Source organism: Crocodylus porosus, unplaced genomic scaffold (assembly GCF_001723895.1).
Source record: "Crocodylus porosus isolate Cpor-Errol unplaced genomic scaffold, CroPor_comp1, whole genome shotgun sequence".
Lineage (NCBI taxonomy): Eukaryota > Metazoa > Chordata > Crocodylia > Crocodylidae > Crocodylus > Crocodylus porosus.
This window is the reverse complement of record NW_017728921.1, coordinates 10,669,177-10,693,161: the sequence shown is the minus strand read 5'-3', so window position 1 is coordinate 10,693,161 and position 23,985 is coordinate 10,669,177. Positions and strand designations below refer to the sequence as shown.

At 40.5% G+C, this 23,985-nt stretch overlaps 1 protein-coding gene across 5 annotated transcripts in view; it reads right to left on the bottom strand.

The window, feature by feature from the left end:
• The window catches only part of LOC109312744 (E1A-binding protein p400-like), a 37,658-nt gene that overhangs the window by 9,831 nt on the left and 3,842 nt on the right, over positions 1-23,985 (bottom strand). For 3 of the 5 annotated variants that reach the window (XM_019538978.1, XM_019538979.1, XM_019538981.1), the window contains exons 3-28: positions 22,575-22,760; positions 21,703-21,843; positions 21,229-21,286; positions 20,511-20,530; positions 19,929-19,986; positions 18,604-18,978; positions 17,392-17,528; positions 15,584-15,753; positions 15,259-15,433; positions 15,029-15,165; positions 13,978-14,164; positions 12,980-13,146; positions 11,581-11,693; positions 10,147-10,311; positions 9,605-9,784; positions 8,942-8,997; positions 8,203-8,501; positions 7,269-7,456; positions 7,006-7,175; positions 5,742-5,938; positions 4,852-4,963; positions 2,954-3,106; positions 2,096-2,179; positions 1,571-1,696; positions 906-950; positions 660-818 (exon numbers count right to left, since the gene is read on the bottom strand). In XM_019538978.1, coding sequence (XP_019394523.1) covers positions 660-818; positions 906-950; positions 1,571-1,696; positions 2,096-2,179; positions 2,954-3,106; positions 4,852-4,963; positions 5,742-5,938; positions 7,006-7,175; positions 7,269-7,456; positions 8,203-8,501; positions 8,942-8,997; positions 9,605-9,784; positions 10,147-10,311; positions 11,581-11,693; positions 12,980-13,146; positions 13,978-14,164; positions 15,029-15,165; positions 15,259-15,433; positions 15,584-15,753; positions 17,392-17,528; positions 18,604-18,978; positions 19,929-19,986; positions 20,511-20,530; positions 21,229-21,286; positions 21,703-21,843; positions 22,575-22,760 — 3,858 coding nt within the window. Of the gene's footprint in view, positions 1-614; positions 819-905; positions 951-1,570; positions 1,697-2,095; positions 2,180-2,953; positions 3,107-4,851; positions 4,964-5,741; positions 5,939-7,005; positions 7,176-7,268; positions 7,457-8,202; positions 8,502-8,941; positions 8,998-9,604; positions 9,785-10,146; positions 10,312-11,580; positions 11,694-12,979; positions 13,147-13,977; positions 14,165-15,028; positions 15,166-15,258; positions 15,434-15,583; positions 15,754-17,391; positions 17,529-18,603; positions 18,979-19,928; positions 19,987-20,510; positions 20,531-21,228; positions 21,287-21,702; positions 21,844-22,574; positions 22,761-23,985 lie in introns of all 5 variants that reach the window. The other 2 variants (XM_019538983.1, XM_019538982.1) reach the window with 2 other exon arrangements.

The following is a 23,985-nucleotide window of genomic DNA, read 5'->3' as shown; positions in this document are numbered from 1 at the left end:
GGGGGGGCAAATCATGGAGAGAAGAGGTGATGGAGGGGGGCGGGCCAAAGCCGTAGTTTGTCCGGGGGGCGGGGGGGGGCTCCTGCCACTGCATGCACCCTGGGAGGGCATGGGGGGAGGGGGAGAACATGTGCCTTGGATCTGCCTGGGGCGTGGGTGGGGTGGGCTGCAGCTGTAGGTTGGGGCTGGGACTGTGCTGGGCCCTCCTGGGATGTGCTCAGCAGTGGGAGCTGCTTGCCCCCTGTGCCCCTCCATCCCATGCCCTGCCCTGGCTGGACAGCGCTTGCCCCAGCCCCATTCCTTGATCTGCTCCCCCCATGCCCTTTCCCTCCCCACTCCCCTTCCACAGCCACAACTAGCAGCTACACACAGCTCTCCGTGCTGTATTGGAAATTGGATTGGTATCAGCTGATATGACTCCTTAAAAATCAGCTGTCGCTATCGCCCCCCAAAAAATCTCTATCACTGCACCCCTATTTTTAAGCATGCATTTTTCATGAAAAGAAGTCTAATTTGGTCAGGAAAATTATATTCACAGGTCCAAGTTTTAAGATGCGTCATTAAAAAATGTTCTGTAGGAATTCAGTCACTTAAGTTTGTGAAGCTCTCCTTACCACCTTTTTGTAAACCACACAAATACAGCCTTCCAAAACATAGCCTTTACCAGATGGATCCAACTGCTGCCGCTCTTGCTTCATCTGACTGTATAAAGGTGGTAGCTTGGACTCAGAAATTGGAGTTCTATCATACATCAGCCACAAAACAGAATCAATATATGTATCATCATGATCTTCTGGCAGGGTCAGGGGAGTCCAAAGCTGCATGCAATACCATTTACATCATGTTAGTTTGCTACCAACAGATAAAATTTTTTTCCTTTAAAAAACCCAAAAAAAACAACTTACAGGCATTATTTCCATTTGTCCATCTGAACCTTCATAGATATATTCCTGTAAAAGCAGCAAGACAATTCTTAATCCTCTAATGATTCCAGTAAATAGAAATATTTTATGAAAAAGCATATGCATGCTTGTAACTACAATGCATGTGCTTTAAAAGTTGCAACAAACACATGTAATACTGAAGTAAAAAAAATGCAATTGTGCTCATGCAACGGTTCTCAACAGGGTCCCAGGGCACCCCAGAATGCCTTTAGATCCTTTTTCTTGAGTGTCTCGACTCTCCTTAAGTCTAACAAGATTGAAAAGCACTGCGCTGATAAGCTAGATTTTAATGTTATAGGGGCAGCACACCTCTGCTTCCACTGCATCGCAGCCCCCATTTTCTTCAGCTCTGTTCTCTCAGTCTCTCCCCCTCATGCCAATCTTGGAGCAGCTCTGCCAGATACTAAGTGAAGTCAATCTGCTGCCTGAATAATTTATTTTCAAACCACAGCAGCCAGTGAACTCGACAAAATAAGAATGGGTCACTTGTGGAAAAACCTACAACCTGGAGCTAAAGGCACAAAGTGGGGGACCAGAGGTACCACCTACTTATCCTTAACAGCAAAACTGATCATCACAAATATACGATATATGAAAACAGGGCCTATAGGTACTTGGAAAGTTACCATGTTATAAGCATCTTGTCTGGTGTAGGTTAAGAGCTCTTCCTCTTCATACTGCATTTTCTCTTCCCTACCTTTCAACTCCTTGATCTGATGGAGCTCCCATTTTATCTTTGCATTTTTCAAGTCCTGTTGGAGATAAATTCAATATAATTTTAATCAAGCCCGATAGTAAAGCAACCCTCTAGTCTTCACAAAAATATTCCTCGTAAGTGCATCACCACACATGATTACAATAACTGGAATAAACATATAGTGACATAACACAGTGGTAACAAAGAATTTTTAGCTTTTAGCCTATATGCTTTTAACCGATACAACCACAACAGCTTTCCACCATACCAGGACATCACGCACACACCAAGCAAACCTATACTACTATCTCGATAAATGCCCATTACTCCCCACTGTCCCCCCCACAATAAAGTCCTACAGAATCATAATCACTTTAAATAAAATTATATTGACAAAAGAGTCTTTTAGCATTTTTCTACTGGTACATTCACATAGTGAAATATATTCCCTTACCTCATTGGCTTTCTGCTTTTCTGGATCAGTGGAAGCATAACACAATTCCAAGAAATTCAAAGCATATTTCTCAATCGGCAAGAGCTATTTAGAAAACACATATAAACCTAAATAACTAGTCGTAGATGCGAAAATAACTGTAAGTAAACACTTATCTTACACCTGGTACTTAGGAAAGACAGCATCTTTTATTTCTTTCATATAAAAAGGGACCAATCAAACTGTTGCTAGTCAGAATATAGGCCTGAAAGCTGATCTCTCCCAAGTTCTAGCCCCAGCTCTGCTACCGACTCACAGAATAGCTGTGGATCAGAATCAGCTTCTTTGGCTCCATTGTACCATCCATCATCCACAATACAGTATAGAGCCTCCAATGATTTTGACTACAGTATTTGGATGCTGCACATGTGGTACATGGACTATTGAAAGGAAACATAGGTGGAAAACAAAGGGCTAATCAGGAATCAAGAGAATACAGGAAATTCTAAAAATAGCTATTCAAATTAGAACTGGAACGGGCATAGCCTCAGAGAAGGCGTATCAGGCTGATAATCACCTGGATATAACCCAGGTGTGTCTACTGTTTTTCCTCTTATTGGAAATGACTTCCTTTTAAATCAGTGCAAGTGGAATCCCTCAGGAAAAAGATCTACCACCTGAAAAATCCGTTTTAGTTGCTGACCCAATGGATCAGACGAACCAGGTCAGATTGCCTCCAATAATTGGGTAGTGTGTACCGTCTCATACCCGGAACATAGTTCTTGTCAGGTGCACTGAGGACACTGTTCTTTGGCTAAAGAAGAAGCTATTTGAAACCTCATGTTCTCAAATGTGGGCATACAATTGAGAGAGACATACTTGGTCCATAAAGTCAACCAATTCCTTTAACTGTGAAGGAGCCACACTATTTCTTGCATCATGTAATTCCGAAGTTATGTCCGCTCTCAATTCATATCTCGTCTCCTGTGCATATTTTCTGGGATCCTCTTTCCCCTGTTCAATAGTAAGAGCCTTTTGAAAAAAAATAAGAACATTAAAGTGAGAATGAGATGACAGTAAAAAAAAAAAAAAAAAAAAAAAAAAAAAAAAAAACCTACATCAGAACTGAACTTCAGTCTCAATCCTGAAAAACAAGACTACAGAGCACAATGAGTACCTCACCAGAACAGGCTGTCATCTTCATCTGACAAAGCTAAGAATAGGGCAACGTAAAAACGGTAGAATTACGACAGTTGACGATGCACACAAAACATTTTGGTTGCCTGAAGTTTTTTTTTGCTTTTTTTTGCATTACATGGCAACATATTATAAAAAAAACAAACAATGAAAATATTTAGCAGAAATGCTAATACAGAACAAAATGAGAACACATCTTCATCCACCAAAAGAAAAAAAAAAACCAACTCTGGTAGACATTTTCATTTTCCTTCACCTAAGAAATGGAGTCAAAAGTTTCATGTAAGCATTAGGTGACTTAATGGAGTACAGACAATGCCAAAAATTTGTTTTCTTTACGGTACATGGTACGCATTTTAATTACCTCCTTCAATCTTATTAGCATTAGCAACAGAATTACGCAACTGTAGGACAGCTATAATTAAGGAATTTAACGAGCAATTTTATTTTAATAGAAATCCTTTCTGAGTTTGGTTAACACACATTTTACCTCCAGTTTATTTTCCATCTCAGCCAAAATCTTTAGCCCAGATTACTGACATTCCTATGGATTTCAGACAGAGCCACACACAACCCAGGGAGCATACATCACATAATTCAAAAGACTCTAGGTAAGATTTCAGGAATGACAGGGAGAATCACACACATGAATGAGAAGACTGGGATATCATCATGCTGATCTTGGACAAGTAATTAAAGTGTAGACACTCACTTTGCCATACCATGTAAAAAAAAAACTTCAAATATCAATAAGTAATCAGAAAAGAAGTGATCTGTATAAAAACCCTTGAAACCTTTGGCAAGGTTGTTTCTACTGTAGAAACAGACACCCAAGAAAGTACCACAAACTCTCGGGCTTCCATTCTGAAATGAAGAGCCTCTTATAGAACATGTGCTACAAAAAAAATTCCTGGATGCACTCAGCTGCAGCTGAAAAAATATTCAATTCCCAACCAAAACTCAGGATTTTTTAAGTGGTTTTAACGTTTAGCAGGAATATGGATTCAATTATTTCTAGAAAGCCATATGTTAGTGAAAGGCATACAATAATGGCATGTACATATGGGAAGTTTTAATGCATGTGAAAAAGATGATTTTGCCATTATTTGGCTACAACTCAACCTTGCTAGGAAATGGTCTTGTATGACAGAATTAGTCTAAAAAACCAAAGGACATACAACGGTTTCCTTTATTTCCTATGATATTAATTGCAAGGTATAGGCAAGTCCTTCCACATAGAGGTCTTTGATGAAAACAGATTATTTTCTTTTGGCCTAACAATAGCATCCTTTCAAACTTTATTTTGGAAAGTTTCAAGACAAAACTGCAAAGTACTCTTCCGGATCAAAGTCAAACTTATACTGTTATATCTCCTCAGCCATTAAACTAGCCTTGGAAAATCATGAAAGTTTACTATCCAGATCATTAAAACCCATTAAAAATATTACTATCCCCAGGCAATATTTTTAAAAATAATAATATAGAACTGAAAGTTGCTGAACACTCCTGGCCCCAATCCACTCAATTTTTTAGGCATTTGCAGGGAACCTTTCATGCTTAACACACTTGTATTAAAGTACCTGTGTTAGAAATGCCACGGGATTGTCATTTCCTGAAGCAGCTACCTCTCTGATGAGATGTTTAGTGCCATTTTGCAACAGCATCTCTTCTATGGAATTGCTGCTTACAAGCCTGCAGGAAAAATGCCCATTAAACACTGTATTTTTTTTTTTATTATTTTTTTTTTATAAACGTGGCTTTCCAAATCTAAGTGCTCCAAAGCTAACTTTCCTTATGCAGATATTAGCAATGCAAATCTAGCTCAGGGGCTGTTATGCCTTTTTTGCTGGACTACCAGGATGCAAGTAAGATCCACATCTTTCTGAATGCACCCAGTAGCTTCTAGTGTGATAGAGTACAAAATATCAGCTCGGTGCCAATAACTTTTCTCAGCTTCTCTCCATGAAACAGCCACCTGAAAGAAGCCCTCAGCCAGGCATTAGAACCTTATTACGCTCAGTGTGTGACAGGTATTGACTGCTTTAAAGAAAAAAATGCTTAATCAGCAAGAATATTCTCATCCATGAACCCCAGCTTATGATCATGCCCATTAATACTCTGTTACGTTAGTCCTCCTTTTGGAAAAGTGTGTGGTTTCTCTTTTCCTGTTCTCATCCTTAAAGACGGGTATAAAAGCTACAATAATGGGAAAGAATAAAGTCTTCAACACCCCCCCCCCCCCCGCTTTTCTCTGAAGAACAGCTTTCAGATGGGGAATAATGGCCTTTATTTTATTTTTTTTAAACCAAGGATGTCTTACTGAGGAACTGGCCAATGCAGAGCTTTTAAAACTCCCACCCCCAAGTCCTCTCTAGCAGCAACTTTGTCCATCTTCCATTACCTTTTCCGTTCCTATCCATTAGCCTTTACGCTCCTATACATTTAAATGGCTTCTCCATACTAACGTTACCTGTACACATGGATGTCTCTGCCTCTCTGAAGCCTGCGGCACCATTCCTGGGCCTTTGCATCCATCAGTGGATCCAAATCGACATCATAGAACACAGCAGCATCTGCCTCTATACAAGTGACACCTGCTGAAGGGCTGTGAGAGGACAGAATAGCACAAAAGATCCGCTTGTCTCTGTTGAAAACATTTATCTGCTCCTAAAATGGGGAAAGTTAATTACAACATGAAAGTGATGTTAATAATGAACTGATCTGGTGGGTTTTTTTACTACACTTCAAGAAAAGGAACATCTTTGAAAAAAAGTTCTATTTGCCTCTCTAATCCACCTCAAAGGGTGCCAAGAGTCTTACAGTGGTTTTGTTACTATGTTTAAGTTTAAACAAACAGTCCAATTTCATTTATGTACTTTTTTTTTCTTTTTGACCAATGTAGATGCTACAAGAGTGAGAACACCTCTTGCCTTGTGACTTTACAGAGATCATATCAAATTAATCTTCTTTATTACGTACCCTGTAGCTCCTTGATTGCCCTTTCCTAATGGCCAAGTTGAGACTCTCCTACTGTGCACCTTGCACGGTTGGTGCTTTAAAATAACATATATCTGTAGGTATATTATACTGCATTTGGCTCAAAGCACAACAGTAAGATAAAAGATGAAAAATACAAAGGAAACCAACCGCGTTATTGAGACTAAATGTTTGCTCAAATTGTAGGCCCCAAAGGAAACGTAAAACCTAGTGGGGAGGGATATGAGCATATTTTTAATTTATCCTCAGGCAATGCCAGGGCACTACACAGGCATAAAAGCCCCTGGAGTAAGGCTGAGGAAGAGCCAAGACAACAATATAATCAAAGCAAAAAATGTCCATTGTGTTGTCATCTACAGACAGTAACATTGTAAGCACTAAGTCAAGGATATTATTAACATGCATGAATTTGATCACATTCACTTGTGATCAAAGTTATCTCAAGCGCCACATAAAAAGTCTTGAGCAGGACAATTCAAGATGCACTGCTTTGATAACCTCTCCCTTCCTTGCCACCTACCAATAAAATGTATCCATTTTTTAAACATATTACTGCTATTATTTAGTTGTTTTAGCAAAAACTGCATGCCAAGCTTCTGGCCCTACTATATGAGAAGCTAATTTATATACATATTTTATAAATATTGCATAGCATTGTTGTATACTACTCCATTTGGGCATTTTTTTCTCCAGTCAGACAAGTTTTAGCATCACTTTACTGCATAGGCCGCTCTCACCAGATGCTGCTCACAGCTGGCATACTCTTCAACTCTTATGTAGGTGAGAAAGTGGAAGTTTAGAAACTGTTCCAAGATATCCAGCATCAGAGTCATCTGTGTTAAAATCAGCACACGATGCCCTTCTGATTTCAGCTTCTGAAGCAAGACAGACAGAGCCTCCAACTTTCCTGTTTGGGGAAAAAAAAATGAAGCATTTCCACGCAGCATGCATCTATCAGAGAAAGCAGGTCTCCATGAGTATGCGAACCATTATCCTTTACCTGAATCATACTGCACTAGTCGGCGGTCAGGGAACTGTAGTAAGGGCAGAGTGGTAAGCTGCTGCAGCTGATGGAAATAGGGAGCTACCTGCTCTTCAAGATTGTGCTTTAAGGTTTTCATACTACGGGCGTATGAAGGAGGATTTGCTGGACGAGCAACAACTGCAGCTGGCAGCACACACAGAGTGCTGCAAAAGGAAGCAAAACTTTAGTACTGCTAACCCTAACAGCACAAACTATCCATATGGAACAAAGCTCTAAATATTCAAAACCAGTAGTAAAAAGAAGGGCTTGCATGCGAAAAGTAAGAAGTGAGACAATAAGTGAGAGTATAGAAGACCAGAACAGACAGTGACAGGATAGATACAGTTTTATATCACTGCCCCAGAAAAACAAGGAGTCCTCAGCATACCCACTACTTGAGATGAACATGGATAAGGAGGATCCTGGTAAAAACAGATACCCACTAGCCCTGTGTTACAAAGGCAAGTGCCCCTCTAGTTTAATTTCTTAATGTTTACCTTTTGTTCTTCAGCATTCATTCACAAGAGTCAGAGAAAGTGTGGCTAAATGCTGTAGATTCCCACACAGCATTACATTTTGCAACTAGAGTTGTCATCGTCTGATAACTAACAGTCATTGCTGGCAATGTTACAGGATACAGAATCTTCCAAATCACCAGCATAAAAAACAGACTCAACACAGGAGAAAAACCTCAACATGAGAGAACAAGGAAAATAATAAGGTAGGAACTTGGATAATGGTTTATTTTGTTTAGCAAAAAGAATGACCATCAATCAACTTCTGCATTTGCAATATCAATACTACAAAAAAGTAGGAAAAAACAAGAAACACTAGGTCAGTTGAGAGTGCTGCTTACATATAACTTCATATTTGTGTAAAACTAACAAATCCATCCATCATTTACAATTACCTGTTCACAACGTCTTTCAAGGACTCCTGTCGCTGCCCTGGTACCAATACCAGGTCTTGAAGTGGATCTCTCAGGCCTTCTGAGGCCCTTGAAGAAAGGCAACAGTTCACAAAGCCAGCCCACCTCCATTTGTTGATGCTGGCAGAATACTGCCATGGAGTTTTCCTTTCACTAATCAAAAAACAAATTCCCAGCAAGTCTCTGCCATACACTGGGGCTTTAGAACAACGGTGCTCATTGCCAGAAAGTATTCTGTCTACATGCTCCTTCCAAAGCCTGTTCTTTTCCTCTGTTAAAGCCTAAGAATAGAACATATTTTATATGTAGCTTATCAAAACAGAGAACTGTGTAAACATAAAGTTGTTCAAGAGAAAGTTTAAAGTCAATTCCATTAATGAAAAAGGAGAAGACATTAAGGAACAGACAGCAGAGCAAATAGTATAAGTATGGTGAAAAGGCAGATACTGAGCTAGGACATTTTTAAGCACATAAATATCATTAACTTTCGCTACACCATGCCTGCTGATGAAAATATTTCTTCTACCTTATATTCAAAGTGTGAATTCTGAGCCACTACCCATCTCCACATAACCTGGATGGGCATGAGAGAGGTCTCTGGATACCAGATATTCTGCATGCTTTATTTATGTACCGTTCTTTCTGAATTCGATACAACACCACTACACAAAAGCAGCACAACACATACTCTAATCTACAGTACAAAGAACTGGTATTATACCTGTGTTGGACATCCTAGGAGAGACATGGATGTTGATTTAGTTTCTGGATCATTCACTGTCAAAGTAGTAAATGCATTTTTCCAGAAAAGCAAAGAGATAAGAAACAAAAGCTTTATTTAAAAATATATATTTCTGTATAGAAACAGTTATTGTAAAGGGAAAAAAAACTAATGCTATGTAGATGTTCTATCTGTGCATAGTTCACACTAAAAGTTTACTTCCCAGTTATTCAAGAACCCTACCATTGTGTCAAAATTAATGCTCAACATCCCTCAAAAATGTGTTGCCAAAATTCCAAGTCAGCATACTGCAACATTTAAGCCAAACCACAGACCAATAATCATAATAAAAGCACCATTGCAGGAATGTTTAATATATTCCTGGCACGTTTGGTACTCAAAGTAACAGAACCATCAGTTCTTAATATCCTCCAGTGCACAGGAATGGTGTTACATATGAGAGTGAACAACAATACAATGCATTTTCATCCTATTCTCCCAAATAGCAGGGAGAATTTATTTTTTAAACATGTTTTAAGTGGTTGAAACATTTGGCCCATCAACAGTATCCAGTGGAGTACAGGAAGAAAAAAAATAATATTGGTCTAAAATGACAGAGCTCTCCAAATGTTATGTGAAAGAAAAAAGAAATATTGTACTTACTTTGCTGTGTTACTGCAGTAGAAGTTGACACATTGGAGTGATGGTCTACATGCTTTGTAAAACTAGTACTTTCAACAGGCTCAGACCCAGACCAAACAATAGATGGCAAGGCAGCTGGCCAGTGAGGTTGTAGTCCTAAGTATTTTAGGGTTGAAACTGAGACAATGTGGAAAGTGTTTCCTGCAATTGTAATTGTACAATTCAGTGAGTTCTTGCTATATTCATTTTGAACAGAACTACTGCCAATAAAAACCTTTAATAAAAAATTGAACAGTATCTTAGAACCATACATGATATCCAGACTTGCAAACTAAGTGAACAATGTGACTGCAACCCCATCCATACCATGCATTTTAAGTTAGCTTATCCCCCTTTAACTCAGCCTAAATGGAAAGAATTGTGAGAAGAAAGAACTGAGAGGAAAGATACATTTTCTACCCCTACCAAAACTTTACCATTTAAGACCAGAGCTTTCAACGGTCAGATGCTTTGCTCTAAAGGATTTAGACAAAACAACCATTGGAAGCTGAACAAGACAATACCTTCAAGCTGCAAAGGTTGTCCTCCAGTAAGCTGGCAGAGTTGACTATAAGACAAAGTAAATGTTTTCCCTTTAAAATGTAATGTTACAGGCATCTCTGGTTGAGCATTTTTGTCTTGTGCTCCAGTTACGGGGAATGACCAACCTAGTTTTTCCACCCTACCACCTATAACAGGACAAAAAAAAAAAAAAAAAAAAGGTGTACAGAATTTAAAATGGAGCATTTGCATTCAGATCTTTACATATACAAATAGGCATGTGCTGTATCTCCAAGGGCTGGCATGGTCCACATTTGGTCTGCAGGCTGCAAGCTACTGTAAATTGTACTCTCTGTTCCAATACCAAGAATAGCTCCTTCAGCAGTCAAGTATTTCCTCCTCCCCCCACAAGCTCCAAGTCAATTGACTCATTTGATTTCTAATATTCTTCTTGGAATAAAAAGCCCCATCTGAAGGGCCCTCTCCTTCAAAGTAACTGATGGTTGGGATTAGCAGGAAACTAACAGTCTGAGGACACTTCCCACATCTGCATTTGCACCCATGTCTACATGAATTTTTAATAACTTCACAGAATGCCTAGCGCTTTAAAAAATTTGGCCCAGTAAATCTGGATTTCTAAGCCAATATAGGTATTTCCCTATCAGGTGATAATAGGGTTTCCCCCCCGACCCCATCAGCTTGTCTGCCAATTAAACTAGCCTGAAAATGAAATGTTAATTACTCACCTGTATAATCATCTATCAAATGAATTGAGATTTTTTATTTTTTATTTTTTTTTTTTACAAATTATTTTCTATTTATGTAGTCATGCGTAAACTGATATCATTTGCAGGCTAACCATTAGCTCATAAGGAATTTAAGACATGTGCAGCAAGCAGGGGCACTGGAATGACTGAACAGTCTATGCCTACATATTTCAGGAGCTCAGAACAGGTCAAGATTTCCAAAGGCTGCATCCAATAATATTTCCCCCAACTCTAGTGGGTGCCTTATAGAGAAAAAGTCTTGTGAGCTGGAATGCCTAAATCTAAGTATCATAGATCAAAAGGAAATGAAGTTTTGTATACAAGAGAGAACAAAAAATGGCAGGTCAGTTTCATGAAATGGCTTTCACCAAATTGAAAAATCTATGATAAATTAAAGGTAGTCCATAACATTGGGAAATTTGCACAGCCATATTCATAATGAAGAAAAAATAATTTTCTATTTTGATGTTGTAACAGGACCCAGGTTTGAGGGTCTCAACAAGGGACCTCCTTTATATGAGTAAAAGGATACAAACATCTACATGGTACATAGTCATGATACCCCCAAAAACTCCAAGTACAACTGAAAAAGCTTTGGAAAGGAAAAACAATCTTTCAGCACATGGATCGAACCTTTCCTACTGCAATCTTCTGGAAAAGCAGCAAGAAGCAGTCTTCTTTGTACTTTACCACAATGAGCTGCCGTAGCCATTGTTGTATTTGCTGTGTGGTATACCTGGAGAGTAGGGAAATGTAGAGTTCTGCCCTCTGGTATCTGTCCATACAGCACCGGCTGAAATAACCTAGACATTATACAAATATATAGAAGTCATATTAGATTTAGCCAGAAAACTCTTGTCCAAATAAGTGAGTCAAGTTTAAGACCCAATTGTTGACAATAACTGAGTCTGGAGGAGTCATACAGCTGCAGAGAGCACAGCAAGAACAAATCTGACTCTTCCTCCCAGAGTTTCCCAGCATTCAGCAGAGACACTTTCTAGCACATCAGTTCAAAGGATTCAGCATACTTGCAAGCATACAGACAATGCTAGGGGCTGGCACAGGCTGGGGGGGAGGGAAGCAGGATCATGGTCCCACCTCCACTGGCATATCCTGCAACTCCTACCACCAGGGGTGCTTTAGGGAGCAAATTATAACAGTTGAGGCTGGCTGCAGCAAAGGGACCCAAAGAACATGACCCTCAAGTGCCTACAGATCATTCAGGCCCAACCTAGCATGAAGCCCACTGACAATGTAAAAGCTGACTTCAAACTAACTTCTTTAGCATATGCTTTTCTTCAAAAAATAAAACCACACGGCAGCATATCGATTAATGAGCTCTAGCATCTTCCTGCCTGTGTGTATGTGTTTTAGCCACCTCCTCCAGTGCTGAGTTTCCTTCAGGTGTCACACAGATGCCTAGCAATATTCTCTAATACAAGGAGAACAGGACACACTTCCTCTTTTTTGTGTTACAGTGAGTTATTTACAAGCATTTGAGGCTATCACAAATAGTAACAGTCATTCTCAGCATCTGTCAACCAAGTCATTATTATTTACGAATTAACTTACGTTACTTATAACCTTTGTTCGGATGCAATTCTGTAACACAGCTCTAAAATTCTGCAAACTGGTCCCTTTTAACTTGGTTGCAGAGGGAGACCCTCAAGTTTTGGGTTTTTTTAAACAAAACAAAAGCTGGCTGTTTACAAAGTGCCTCCTTTCCTGCTTATTTTTTCAAGGAGCTGATCAGTCAGTCTGTTTTAGCATGAAGCTCCGTAGGGAGAAAATTGTGGCAGATAACAGCTGACTGTTATCACAACCCACAATCCACCTCTCCCAAAAAGAGAGACTAAGACTGCTGTCTTCTGACATGGCTTAAAAGTGCAGTCCTTCTGAATACCTCAACTGGCCTCTTATCTACTAAGGCAGCTTCCTTCTCTTTAGGTGACTGGCACATAACTTTAAGCAGCTCTAAGTCCAACAGCAAGAAAAAGAAAAATCAGAGAGGTCTGAATATCTCCTTTGTCCTACAAATATTATTCCCTTTATTTTTGGTAGTTTAGAATTATTTTCAAACTGTGCATACTTGCTCGGTCTGAGCTTTACTGGGTTGGGTCTGGGTGGAGTAGGAGGGATACTGCTGATCTCCTCAATGAGCTTTCTGGTCACTTTTTGGTTTGGCAGCCTTTGTGCCGCATAGCGTGTCATTTTGTCTTCCATCCCAATCAGATCAAAGAGAGACATGTCTGTGTGCTAATTTTAATTTAAAACAACAAATATAAAGAGAAAAAAAAAAAGTCAGACAGTTTTAAAAGCTTACTCAGAAGTAAAGGGTTTTTTTGTCTTGTATAAAACAACTTAAGCCAGTAGGAAACCAGCACAGAATCCATATGATTTCACATGAAGCAGCTATAATTGTTTAGGAAATTCTGGTAAGCAAAGCCAAGGCAAATGCTGGGTGGTGTGTAGGAGATGAGAAGATAGGACAGCAGCCTCAATTTGAATGCAATGTAGGGGTTTCTTCTCCAGTCCGTTTCCTGCCTTCCCAGCACTGAGTCCTAGTCTTGCTTCCCCTGCCTTTTTATCTCCTTTATCCCACTGCTTTCACAAGCTCCTGGCTTTTCCCCAGTTTCCCCTCAAGCCTAACGCTTTGATTTTTGCATCACTCAACGCAGTTTGTCATGTTTTTCCTACATTGCTTTCACAACAAAGGCTGCTGATGAAACCATGAGAAATTAAAGTCCTATGACTTAAATACGTGGAGTGTGGCTTCCAGTTTGCCCAAATGATCTGGCCCAAGAGTCTGATGTAGTTGAAGAAACATTCACAGATTAACTGGCATCTAAATGTGGCAAACACCAGACAGTGCTGATAACTGCTCACTGCTCAAGCACAGCTTACCATTGATAAATCTAAGCAATCATACCTAGAAGGGAAAAGCAATTCACTGTGTGCATTAGAAGACCGAACTGCAAGCAGCAAATGCCACTCCTTTCAATTATACTCCCCCACTATAGCCAGAATATTTGTTTTTCGTAATCTAAGTGTTCCACAAGCACAAAAGGATTTCATTTTTCCACTAACCTTCCAAAGATCCCATTCCAGGGCATTCAGTACCAATGAAGGAATTGTATACTCTAGTGGCTCCAGTACGTAGGAGGAGCTGGAAAGCCTGGGATTTATCAGATCAGGGTGATTACAAATCTTTTGGAGCTGCATCAGAACATGAAGGACACTGACGAAATGCCCGCTCCCGAGAGCTTCTTGGGTTCTGTTTATTAAATAGAAGTAAACTTAAATCAACTCAATACAAAACTTCATTTCTGGTAGCCCAGCCTACATAGTCTTTCTAGCTCTGTAAACCCTTTTGTGGATCACAAAAGCATTAACAAAAAATCATAATAGTTTGTTAATACGTAATCAATTTATTGATAAAGCTACTCAACTGCTTTATTGAACACAAGTTTTCTACAGTTGCATTCAGGTCACTGGAAAGCCAGTGGAACTTAAAAGTGCTGAAACCCTGATCATGCAGGCCGCCAGGTATTAATGCAACTTTCTGTTTCTAAGTCTCTGAGGCTACTTGAAAAGTAACTATCAGTGTGAGAAATATCTATGAATGTGCAAGGTACTTGTAAAATTAAGGCCTTTTTTAACAGAGAGACTACACATTCCAGTTTGAAAGTGTCATTAAAATTAAACATAATAAAATCATTTAAGAAAGGTTTGCTAACAACCAGCATAGGACTTCAATTACTTAAACTTAAGAACTGAATCTGAACACAGCTGAGAGAACGCATGCATATTTGTATATGCCAGATTGAAACTTTGGCATAAGCATTACATACTCATTTAAACTCATTCCCTGTTAAAAAAAATTTCTAGCAGATTTTTCATGCTCATTTGGGAACACATGAATGACAGAAGTGATGGTATTTAGTCATCACACCATTTCATTTAGGAAGACTAATCTATCATCCAACATATTCTACGTATGCCTGATCTTTAGTCAAAAGTTTTATGACCAACTATTCACTTAAAAAAAAATTCCTGTTTCAAGTCCTCTTCCTGCAAGACCAATATTGCCTAACTTGAACAAAAGCAGCAATAAGATCCATGCATTAATTGCGTTTACCTTGGTTGAAACAGAACATCTTTATACATAGCTTTCTGCCGATGAGAAAAATAACACTTCAGCACATGATCATATTTCTTTGTCAATTGTTTTTCCACTTGTCTTTTGGTTCTTTGAAAAATAAATGGTTGAGTTATCTAAAAAGAAATTGAAATCAAGTAATACTTAACTGGTATGTACCCATTGCAACAGATATTCAGATTGAAAGAGGATCTTTAAAATGGACATACTCTATGCAGTCTCAAAGCCATTTTCTGATAGTAATCTTCATTCTCCTTTTTAGCTGCATTTGTCACAAAATCCATGCAAGGTCTGGAAATTCCAGGAATCAAAAAACGTACCAGGGTCCACAGTTCTATCAAGGAGGTAGGAAGGGGGGGTTCTATCAAGAGTAAGCGATGCTGGCTGTGAAGAGAGAGAAAGACAGGTACAGGATGAAGTCACTTCACAATTTAAATAAGACTTTCACCTTAAATTATACAACAATCAAATTATTTTCTGAACAAAAAATAGATAATACTATACAAGAAAAAATACTGAATTAATGATCCAGACCTTTGGAGCCTGCAGAGTGCCTCCCAGTGTTTCTCAGACAAATTTTTAATTTTCTGCCTCTCATCTATGACTAGGTACTTCCACTGCATTTTTGTGAAGACCTGGTAACTTTTGAACAGTTGCTTGTAGGAAGTAATACATATATTAAAATTGCTGAGTTTCATCCATTCCTGCAACACGAACAAGCCCATCGTAAAATATTTAATGTTTATATATTTTTAATTAAAAACTAGCAGGTACATTTCCTACTGGGATTAACATCTATTATTTCACACTTTTTTATGAACTTTTTCAAAGTTTTACATTCTAAAGTGTAAAGAAATGTTCAGTCTGTTTGAATAGCTATACTGTTAATCAGTTAATACAACTTTATTTACTTGTTGAATGTGGCCAACCAACTGGAACATACTATAACACATGATAACTATAACCTGATAAATGCAGACTACTATTTTTAAAATGCAACAAGAGTCAAAGCATACACACTCTTTAACCATCAGAAGCTTTAACGTCGGCCATCGAGAAAGACCTCAGAAGCTGGATAAATATTAGGGCTGTGCAAAGCTTTGGTCGCTGATTCGATTTGGTGGAGGTTTGGCCCAATTCCGTGGCTGAATTGAACCAATGGACCCTTTAATTTCCCTGAATCAAATCGGAACCCTCCAAATTGATTTGGAAAGATTCGGCAATTCGGACTTAGACACAGCTTTAAATGTTTTTTCTACACACCTCAAGGTACCAGGTGGTTCATGAGTGCTGCGATGCTGGGGCAGATGGAGCGTCCCCAGTGTGCTCGGCAGCAGACCCGGAAGTGGACCAGAAGCACTTCTGGGTCTGCTGTCAAGCGCTCTTGTGGGATGCTCCATGTGCCCCACCATCACAGTGATCATGAGCTGTGCCTGCTACCTTAAGGTATGTAGAAAAAACATTTAAAGCTGTGTCTGTCTGAATCACTGATTCTCCAAATCAGCATCAAATCTTCAGACTCAGATAAATTGAAGTCGGGGACAGTGATCCTAATCAACAAATCAAATCACTGTCCCTGCTGTCAAAGAAACCTGCGCCTGAAAAGAGCAGGGAGTAGTACATAGCAGCAGCATGCACCACCTGAAACTGGAGCCTGGCTGGCCGGAGCCACACTTTGATCGCTGGCCAGGTGCTGCATGCTGGATCACTACCGCTGAAGCTCCAGGAAGCCCCCAGGATGGCAGGTAAGGCTGCTAAGGCCAGCAAGGTGCTGGCCCCAGTCTCCCCTACCTCACCCAGGGTAACTTGCTATGCACACCAGAGCATGCACGCACAAGCGTTCTCAGGGACAAGTAGCAGTGGCACAATTACATGCCGCTGCTATTTGTCCCCGGGAGACACATGTGCGCTCGTCTGGACGCACCCAAGAAATTCAGGCCCAGAAAAACAAAGCAGATTATCATCAGCTGAATTCTGGGAAGTAGCTCACACTGATCACCAAAAGCAAGACAGCACTAGTGCCCATTCTCACTCAAAAAAACCCAACTTTCTTTTAAAGGAGTTTACCTGTATAATCAAAAAACAAAAAATGTAGAAGGGAGACAGTCTTGTCTGAACGTTCTTAACTGGAGCTGCTGCCTACCTTAGTATGGTTAAACAGTGCCCTGAGAATGAAGTTGAAAAGTAAGTTTACGATTTCACAGCTATTTTGGGGGGAAAAATCTCAAGATAAATCACAACCAGGCAAACACCATCGCAGACACTGTTTGCTAATCATAACACACTGCTTATTTTGCCTTTACGCCATGCTATGCATTTCACAAATGAGTTTCTTTCAGTACCTGTCTTTTTTCTGCAAATTCTCTTTGCCTAGCAAAATATAGAAGAACCTTCAATTCAGGGCACCAGCGTTCCAGTTCATTTTTCCATTTCAACACGTTACAGTTCTGGGCCACAACAAGATGCGGACCCCAGTTACCTATGGAGGTAAACAACAACTGTTGAGAAAAGTGCTACTTATATCAGAGCCTGTAAAAGAGATGCAACTTGAAGATAGAGCTTAAAGGCCAAGGATGTCCAGACAAATTAGGGATGAGCAATTATTTGGGCCCGTGGGCCACATAGGCAGTTCTGGGGAGCTGGTGCAGGCTGGTCAGTGCCCCACTCCCTGCCCTCCGCAAAAAGCCCAGAGCCCACTCTCTACAGTTCCTCCCCACCACTGCCACTAGAGCCCAGCAGCAGCTGAGCGCACAGCCTGGGCCCCAGCCTTGGCCCAAACCTGCTCTGAACTCACCCCAGTCAGAGCAGACCAGCTGGGACCTGTGCACACAGCCCTGTCTCTGGCCCGCCCTATACCTGTGCCAGACTGGGCTGCCCACAATGAGCGGTGATGGCAGTCAGGGAGAAGCTGTTATTGGGCACAGGAGAAAAGCAGCCACCTCCTTGCTGCTGCTGGGCCCACCTGTCTGCAGCCACCCAGTGCCCCCACCCCAGGCTGCTCTGTGGCTCCTCTGCACTGCCACCTCTACTCCACTGACAACATTGTAGGCAGGCAGTGGGGGCAGACTGTGGTGGGGACTCTGTGTGCAAGTCCCAGCTGACCCAGAGCTGGTTTACTCCAGTCAGAAAGGGTCCAAAGCAGGCACAGAGCAGGCTGAGCCCAGGCCAGGGCTGTGCACACAAGTCCCCACCAGCACCACAGGGCTGGGGCCAGTGGCAGTGGTCGCTGGAAGAAGCCACCGCCATCCGGGCTGCTTAGAAATGCAGTCCAACTGCAGAGCTGCCCCAGCCTTGCTGTGCACCAAGGAGTGGCAAGACTGCCATGGGCCAGATAGCACCCGAGACAGGCAGGACCGAGGGACTGGCCACAGGCCGGACAAAGTCCCTCTGCAGGCCACATTCAGCTTGGGGGGCTGTATTTTGCCCACCACTGATATAAAGAGACTTGATTTTAGGTAAGTTTTCCTGATTATTTAAAATAAAAATAAATAACATTGCCAAGTAAAGTATGAGGAATACAGATTTCCAGGTAAAAAAGCAGCATCGTGTCCTACCTTCACTACAAGCCAGGTGTGCAAATAAGGCAGCAACCTGTATAGTTTTGCCAAGGCCAGCCTCATCTGCAAGAACACCATTAAGATTCTTCTCATATAGCTTCACTAACCAGTCCAGCCCAAGCTTCTGATAATCTCGGAGTGTCCCATGCTGTCGGGACGGAGCACAACATTTGACTGCTGTTGCGATTTGAGCACTGCCTTTAGATAACAGCACTTCTGCAGCAGCAGCAGCAGCAGCAGCAGCAGTAAACTCTGCTACATCTCTCATGCATTTCTTTATGGCACCTTTACACTGATCGATGCCAAGGAAAGAGTCTATGAGCACCACTTCCTCTCCAGTGCTTTTCCTGCCACTCACAGATTCTTCCATTTCTACACAAAGAAGTAAAATCATAAGATGGTCTGTAGCTGTAATTCGTGTTTCAACAACCAATTTGTCACAGTCCATAGCTAAGCATTTAAGAAAATGCTATTTTGTCCATCTTCATCAAGGGTGAAGAACTCTGGACTAGGACAAACATAAATATTAAGATCTGTTGCATGTAACAATTAAATTTGATATCTCTCCAAGTCAAATACAATGCCCGGAGACAAACAACAGTTTAAAGACACACTTTTCAAAAGATACCCATTGTGGAAATGTGTCTTGATACCAATGTTCAGTGTATGCGTGTGTTTTCAATTAAATCTGCCCACCTCTTTTGGCTAAATAGGTCAGTTCAGCTTGACAAGCCACGTTTTGCACTTCAGCGTTCTCGTGATCTTCCTCTAAATTAAGCATAAGCAATATCAAGCAAGAAGGCTAGCAAGTTCTTGCCATGCCTACAACTTTTCTGCAGCAGGCCAACCATGTATTCACTGAATACGTGTAACCGTCATTTACAGAATCTGACCCTTACTGACAGCTGTGCAAGGAACAGCAGCCTCCAAAAATAGACAAGATTGAGAAATATAATGTGCAACACCTAGTACTGAAATCAAAGGTTAGCTCTATTTACTTTCTGTGAAATTAAAGTTCAGTTTCTTTGCATGTTACAAGGACACCATAGCAGAAGATTTTTATTCTTGATTGCTATACTCTACGCTGTTTCCTTTTAAAAACTTTTTAAAGTTAAGAATACAACTAAGCTAATTAATAATTAAGGTCTGCACGTGCCATTTAAAAAAAAAAGAGATAGCACTAAATTTGGAACAATTTACCTTTTAAACAGAAATTAAATGGATATAAAAAAGGTATGATAATTAAACAGCAGGTCATAAGATGGTATAAACAAGAAATCCAACATGTATAACTGAAGTAAATTAAAAAACACAACACAGACCTTTGTGATCAGTAAGCAAGGTGATTGCTTCTCCTTTTCTCCCAGGTATTGCTGGATCCTAAATAATAAAATATTTATTCACATTATAAAGCCCATACTTCAAAATGAAAGATAAAAAAATACCATCACTAGCAGTTGTAGTTTCATAAGATTATTTCTCAGTTTCCAAAACTAACTTTACATAATCACACAAACCCTTAGTTAAAATACGTTACAGGGCCCCAGTTTTACAAATACACGTACCAACATGGGTTTCTTCACCCACCTGAAGCCTCACTGACTACAACAGAACAGTAAGGCCATACATTGAACTCTGCTAATGTCTTTTTAGGGCCAAAACCTAAGTGTGCTTTCAGAAAGGCCAGATTTGTTTTCCAACAATGAACTTGGAAGAGGGGGAAAACCAAGATTAAAAACATGCATGTCTCATTTTTAAATGAAAACAAAAAATATATTAAAAAAATAACAACTTGTAGGAAGGTTCCAACCTTTGACTGTACATCATTACAATTTCTTTCAGAACTGTAACATTACCACAACCAAAAAGCAGACTTATTAATTTTCTGATTTACCACTACATACCTTAATTCTTCTATTAAGACCTGAAAATTGATAGATTACAGTTAAATGTCACATTTCTAATACTGACCCAAAAAAGCACATCTTATGAAACAGCTTTAATATATTTTGCCATTGTCATTTGTTTTCACAACCCAAGGGAAAAGTCATATACAGTATTAAGAACTGTAGTAAATGAAAGTCAGCGAGGGTCTCATTTGTGTTCAATGTTATATAAGAGGACTGAATTCTCTCTGACATCACATGCAACTCCACTGGAATGTGAGTATAGACCAGGGGCGGGCAATTATTTTGGGCGGAGGGCCACTTACTGAGTTTTGGCAAGCCATCGAGGGCCACATGACAGGCAGCCAAGGGTAGCCAAATATTAATTTTCTAAATTTTTTAGGGGCCCTGCAGACCGGATAGAATGGCCTGGTGGGCCGCATCTGGCCCACAGGCCGCATTTTGCTCACCCCTGGTATAGACCCAACTATGTTGGGTCTTGCTAAGAGGTACCAAATTAAACTCTGCACAGGAGCAAGAGGTTCACAACAGGAAGGTAGGCATTCGGTCATCTCGGAAAGAGCTTCAGCTACTTAAAAGTAAAAGCTAGCTTCATCCACATGGGAGAGAGAGAAGTCACTTATACAAAACCATGGGGTAAGCCACTTTTGTTAAAATTGTGTTTTGATGGACTTTCACTGCTTCCATCTGACTTCTCACCCTGGGGACCAGTTACCTCTTAGTGAATTCTTCCTTCTCTCTTCTAACTCCACTTGCAGTTTTAATTCTACCACCTAAAAAAAAACAGTATAGAAGAAAGCAGAGGGAAGAGGAGGACAACAGAACACAAATGAGGTTAACTGCCTTTACCCCTAAAGAAACATATGAATTAGTCTATATTTTTCAGCAAGGACAGGCATCCTTCACATGCTGGCTTACCCCCCTAAATCACAGCCAGTTTTTACTGGCTGCTTTAAAATTCGTACTTGAAAGAACCTTAAAATGCTTTGAAATCAGTGATATAGGTTGTAGCCATGTTGGTCTAAGGCAGCGAGGAACTCAAAAATACTGGGTTTGTAGCTATATTACTCTTACAGCACAGAACAAAATAACTGCTATGCAGCCAATGATATGGCCCAATTTTTTTTCAATACCATTATTATGCCCCTCTAAGAATTTAGACAACTGTATGGTGTCACAATACATGTACCTGTTTAATACTGAACCAGAAATGCTCAATTTCTCTGGCAACGGAAGCAGCAATGCACCTCAACCGATTCTGTTGCTCTTTCTTGCCTCTCTCACTCCAGAGTTTCTTATCTTCGTGGTACTGAGTCACACTTCTGACCAGCTGTATAAAAGTATTAGGGGTGTTTCATTTCAGCTTCTCACTCTACATTATACCTATTCATTCTACTTGTTACAATGGGTAGACAAGAGCCCAGGCTTACATAATCACCAAAATCATAATCGTTCGTACCAGGCTTACATTGGTATTTTAAACAAAGCATATTAGTCTCACAGCAGGTTAAAACTCCTAACAAGTGCCAGAGATGTGGAAAGTATTGGCATCTTTTGACTAGTCCCTCGGAAAATGCCAGACTGTCCCATCAGTGCCTGCTCACTTAATATCCCACAGCTGAGGTGTCTTTAGACCATTTCAAGAGAGAGACGAAAGATAAGAGAGTTATATTCTAACCTACATTCATTTTACTTACATTGCACAACACTAGAAAAATCAACTGCTCCAATCTATCTATCTGCACTGATGCTAGTTGAGTATGGGAAGAACTAAATTCCTATACTGAAAACAGAAGGCAACGCGCAGAATTACAGGGTTCTGTGAAAGTACAAAGGAAGCATTTTATGTAGTGTTTTGAAACTATTTCACAATAACTCTTAATAACCCTCTTAGAGATGAGTGAATGGGAGGGAAGTTAAGAAAACTACCCAATGTCACACAGACAGTGGCCTAGCCAAAAAACAGGCCTCCTGAATTCTGACTTTCAGTGCCCTGGCTCCACCCATGAGAACACTGCCTGATCTCCAACACTGCATTTGAAACAAAAACACCCACATTACCTTCCTGGCAGTTGCCACTTTCCATCTTCTCTCTTGAGCAAAGTCCGTTGCCATCCACTGCATTTCCTCCAGCAGGTAATCCTGGTGTGATTTGGGTCTTGAAGCTTCCTGAAGCTTGGGCAAGCGCCTCATGGACCATAAACCTACCTTCCTGAGGTCTGCTATGCATTGATGGATTTCGTTTTCCTTAAAACAAGAGAAACCAAAACTTAGCGCTCACTACATAAACACAAAAGAGTAATCACAGACATTGACACAAGTGACAGAACCAGGCACCACTCTGTTCTCAGACATGTTCCAAGCATTTTACCTTACACTATATTAAAAGAAAAAAATCATCTAATAGCTTTATTGAAGCAGTGATTTGACACCTCAAGAAATACAAGGAAGTTCAAGATAGGGTGATGCTGCCTGATAACTTAAAAAAGGAAATATCACGCATTCAAAAGATGAAAGCAATTAAAAGAGAACAGCCTATGTTTTCTTTCCACTGTTACTTAGGAAAGTTGGGGGGAAGGTGAGATGTTGGCATTACATGATGTATGGTTTTATTGTTTGGAAATGAGCAACTGGAGGTTTGAGGAATCGAAATACTTTGGCTGGCAGATCCAGTTTATTGGTGCTTTTAAATTTTGGGAAGCAACGCCTCACTCTGGATTGGCACAGATAAATGAAAATGAATGTGCTGCTTGATGCAAATCACTTTTAGCCAGTTGTGTAAGGTGTTGGGGGAACGCCTTGGCACGTCAATACTTTGTGCCATATTGCTTCCTAATGGACAGTTGCTTTCTGCTGAAAACTGCAGGACCTCCTGTGAAACCTTACAGAGCTTACAGTGAGAGGCTGTGAGCTATGGGACTCTTCAGCCTGGAAAAATGCAGGCTCAGGGGTGATCTGGTGACCACCTGTAAGTTTATCAGGGGTGCGCATCAGGATCTGGGAGAACGTTTGTTCACAGAGCGCCCCAAGGGATGACAAGATTGACTGGTCACAAACTCCTCCCTGACCGTTTCAGGCTAGACAGAAGGAAAAACTTCTTTACTGTCCGAGCCCCCAAGGTTTGGAATAGACTACCACCGGAGGTAGTTCAGGCACCTGCCTTAAACACCTTCAAGAGACATTTGGATGTCTATCATGCTGGGATCCTATGACCCCTGCTGACTTCCTGCCCTTTGGGCGGGGGGCTGGACTCTATGATTGTCCGAGGTCCCTTCCAGCCCAACGTCTATGAAAAGAGAGGATTCTGCCCACCCACCCCCACCAGAGAAGAGCTTCACTAATAGTTAATCAGTAGTGATTTCTGGCTTAGAAAGGACAGCAGGGGGAGCCTCCTATGCTACTTTGACAATCGTGTAGGGAATAATTTTATGAATAAGCTTTGATATATGCACTCACATTGACAATGGGAGCA